At 37.8% G+C, this 3,365-nt stretch overlaps 1 protein-coding gene across 4 annotated transcripts in view; it reads left to right on the forward strand.

Moving 5' to 3' along the window:
* The window catches only part of piga (phosphatidylinositol glycan anchor biosynthesis, class A), a 5,525-nt gene extending 2,482 nt beyond the window's left edge, over positions 1-3,043 (forward strand). For all 4 annotated transcript variants that reach the window (XM_016527780.1, XM_016527777.1, XM_016527778.1 and 1 more), the window contains 4 exons: positions 1,294-1,426; positions 1,516-1,648; positions 2,170-2,376; positions 2,652-3,043. In XM_016527780.1, the coding sequence (XP_016383266.1) occupies positions 1,294-1,426; positions 1,516-1,648; positions 2,170-2,376; positions 2,652-2,909 (731 nt within the window). In that variant the 3' untranslated portion in view covers positions 2,910-3,043. The remainder of the gene's footprint in view (positions 1-1,293; positions 1,427-1,515; positions 1,649-2,169; positions 2,377-2,651) is intronic.
* The last annotated feature ends 322 nt before the right edge of the window (positions 3,044-3,365 follow it).

Below are 3,365 nucleotides of genomic sequence, written 5' to 3' on the forward strand. Positions count from 1 at the left end.
AAACAAATTACAAGCATAGATAAATAACAGAACAAAGATACAAATGAAATAAGCAGTGCTTTATATTTTTCAGGTAAGTCTTGCCTATTCAGGTACGTAAATTGAATAATCAAATATAAAATAACACTGCATAGCCTTCACTGTATAAATTAAATCTAATAAATCTGTGTTAAAGCTACAAAAGTGATTTTTCTTTGTGTTTTGTTTGATTAATTGGGGCCGTTCACATGTTGCGCCTAAAAACGCGTGGAAAACGCCAGCCGCGCAGCTCTCTCCTTCTTTCCAAAGCGCTTGGGAGCTCTTGCGCTTTTGTGGTGTCTTGCGTTGCTAAGCGACCGTGACCTGCGCTCTCCGCGACGACGCGGAAGTTTCAACAAAGGATAAACGTATTTTCAGCACTGAAAATCGCGTGCAGTAGCTCTGCTACTAAATGTATTTAAAATGGGTATCTCTGTACAGCTGTCGCGTCTGGTGTAGACACAGTGTCTGTGTGTGAGCAAAGAAAACAATCAGTATAAATATAACGATCAGTATACTAAACATCGCACATGTGACTATCGCGGATGCGCACATCGCGATATCGATGCTGACACGATATATCGTGCAGCCCTAATCGTAACCCTTCTTTTTAATATTTTGTCTCTCTGATATTTTCCTCTTTTTTATCTGAGGCGTTCCCCATAGCGACCCCTAGAGGACACAGTTCGAAGTTCTCATGAAAGGGAACGATCAGTATAAATATAACGAGCAGTGCCTGCTAAACATCGCACATCCTGCCGTGTGACTATCGCGGATGCGCACATCGCGATATCGATGCTGAAACGATATATCGTGCAGCCCTACATGTAAGAGTAACTCAAAGTAAAAATAAAATCTTGATTTTGAAAAAAAAAAATCTGTAAAAAAAAAAGTTTTTAACGATGTCATGAGTTATTAATTAATAAATATATATTAAAAAAAAAAAAAGAATAGTAATAAAAGCTTATGTCAAGCTACTTAATAAGGTTTCCTTTTCAAGTATTTAATGTTTTAGGCATTTTTAAATTATGATATCAGGACAGTTGTATTATCACCCTGAATTGTTTTTTACCTCCAAAAATTATAAAAAATATATTTTTTAATGAATAATCTATAATTAATTATTATTAATTCATTTCAGAAATGAAAAAGGTGTTTATCATTGAAGAGGTGCATTCTGTGTATGAATTGCTTTTTAATGAATTTTTTAGGTAAAGAAAAATAGATCTAGGAAAAAAATAGCATCATCTCATTTGTTGGCCGGTTGTTTTGCAGGGATTGATTTACTAAGTGGAATCATTCCTGAATTATGTGAAAAGCATCCAGATCTCTGCTTTCTGATTGGTGGAGAGGGACCCAAAAGGATCATACTGGAAGAGGTTCGAGAGAAATATCAGCTTCATGACAGGTAAGAAATCCAGTGTGCATGAGAAAGGATCTCTAGCTGTGAGTTTGTGTATAATTTCTTTACTCTCTGTTATTTTTATGTATATAAAGGGTTCGTCTTCTGGGAGCTCTGGATCATAAAGATGTGAGGGATGTTCTTGTTCAGGGTCATATCTTTCTCAACACTTCTCTCACTGAGGCCTTCTGTATGGCCATAGTGGAAGGGGCCAGCTGTGGGCTGCAGGTATGTGTTTTTTTTTTAATGAATATGTATGAGTGAAATCACATTATGGAAGTAAAATGGGTTACAAATGACATATCATGTTGACTTTAAGTTGTACAAAAGGATATTGTGTGACGTTATGCACAATATATGTTAGATTGATACATGTTTTAAAGGTACAATTAACTGGTTTCCATTTTGTAAGTTTCTTTGGATGAAAATATAACACATGTAATTTATTTATGACTTGGGTCAACAGCAAGGATTTTTGGCCCAGTCTGACTAGCAGTTCAGATTTGTTTACTTTCCTTCCCACACCAAAAATAATACATTTTTATTGTTTATTTTTGTTTCTTTAATTTTTGCTAGAAATATGTATAGTTATTGTTTTGTTTAATGGGTTTTTTCCACATTGTTTTCTTTACCAAAAGAAAAGAAACCCCAGGCCAACATGCCATCTTTATTGTTGAGCCCTGATTTATGGATGTTCATCAGTGATCAAATCTAAATAAGCACTGCTCTGTGTGCCTGCGTGTGTACAGGTGGTGAGCACCCGTGTTGGAGGTATACCTGAAGTCCTGCCTGATGAGTTGGTAACTCTGTGTGAACCATCAGTTCGTTCACTTTGTGATGGCTTGGAAACTGTAATTATAAGAATACGAACAGGAAACGTGGCGTCTCCTGCCACCATCCACCTCAAGGTCCGAACATTGTACACTTGGAGAAACGTCGCTGAGCGCACAGAAAAGGTGAGTTTTAATAACATGCTTGAAATATTTGTTGGATGTACACTAACTTTCAAAAAACGATTGGTATGTTTTTTGTTTTTTTTTACAATTTTTGATGTCTTTCATGCTCACCAAGGCTGAAACTGGAAATTGTGATAATCCTTGCTAATAAAAGTATAAATTTAAAAAAAAAGAAATTAATCTTAATGAGCCAAAACTTTTGAATGGTAGTATATTTTATTATTAATTATTATTATTATTGTATAACATGCCCACTCTCTGTGTGTTTGTTTCAGGTGTATAATCGGGTGTGCAGGGAGCCCGTTTTGCCGTTGTCTGCGCGATTGCATAGACTGCACTCTCACTGTGGTGCCGTGGCAGGCTCCATTTTCTCCTTTGTTGCTGTTATCAACTTCATCTTCCTGCTTTTCCTGCAGTGGCTCCTCCCAGATCATCTAATTGATGTTGCTGTAGACTCATCAGGCCCCCACAGCCGCATGAGGCAGCTTCTTAGTAAGAAGAAAAGTAAAGCGCCAAACCCGGCTCTGTCCTGACTAATGATCTAACATGACCTCACAGTAGGCTTATGATGAACTTTATTTAGAAGGGGAAGGATGCAAGTGAACTGAACTAAAACTGTAGTACCGGTACATCATAGTGCACTATTGGCGCTTTTCCACTGCATGGTACGGCACGGTACGGTTCAGTACGGTTCACTTTTGGGGGGCTTTCCACTGGGTACAGTACCTGGTACCTGGTACTTTTTTTAATACCATTTCAGTTGAGGTTCCAAGTGAACCGTACCGTTACCAAAATGTGACATGTAAACTCTGCTGATCACTGATTGGCCGGAAATAATCTTCCTGCGTCACTGAACTTGCGACACAAACACAACAGAACCGCTAGATTTAAATCAGCACAGCCAGCGAAGGATCGAACGCAACTTGTTTTGAACAAGCGCACCTTTTTTTAACCACCAAAAAATGGCTGTTTCATGGTCTGTTGAGGAA

Source organism: Sinocyclocheilus rhinocerous, unplaced genomic scaffold (genome assembly GCF_001515625.1).
Source record: "Sinocyclocheilus rhinocerous isolate Xijiao unplaced genomic scaffold, SAMN03320098_v1.1 scaffold631, whole genome shotgun sequence".
Lineage (NCBI taxonomy): Eukaryota > Metazoa > Chordata > Actinopteri > Cypriniformes > Cyprinidae > Sinocyclocheilus > Sinocyclocheilus rhinocerous.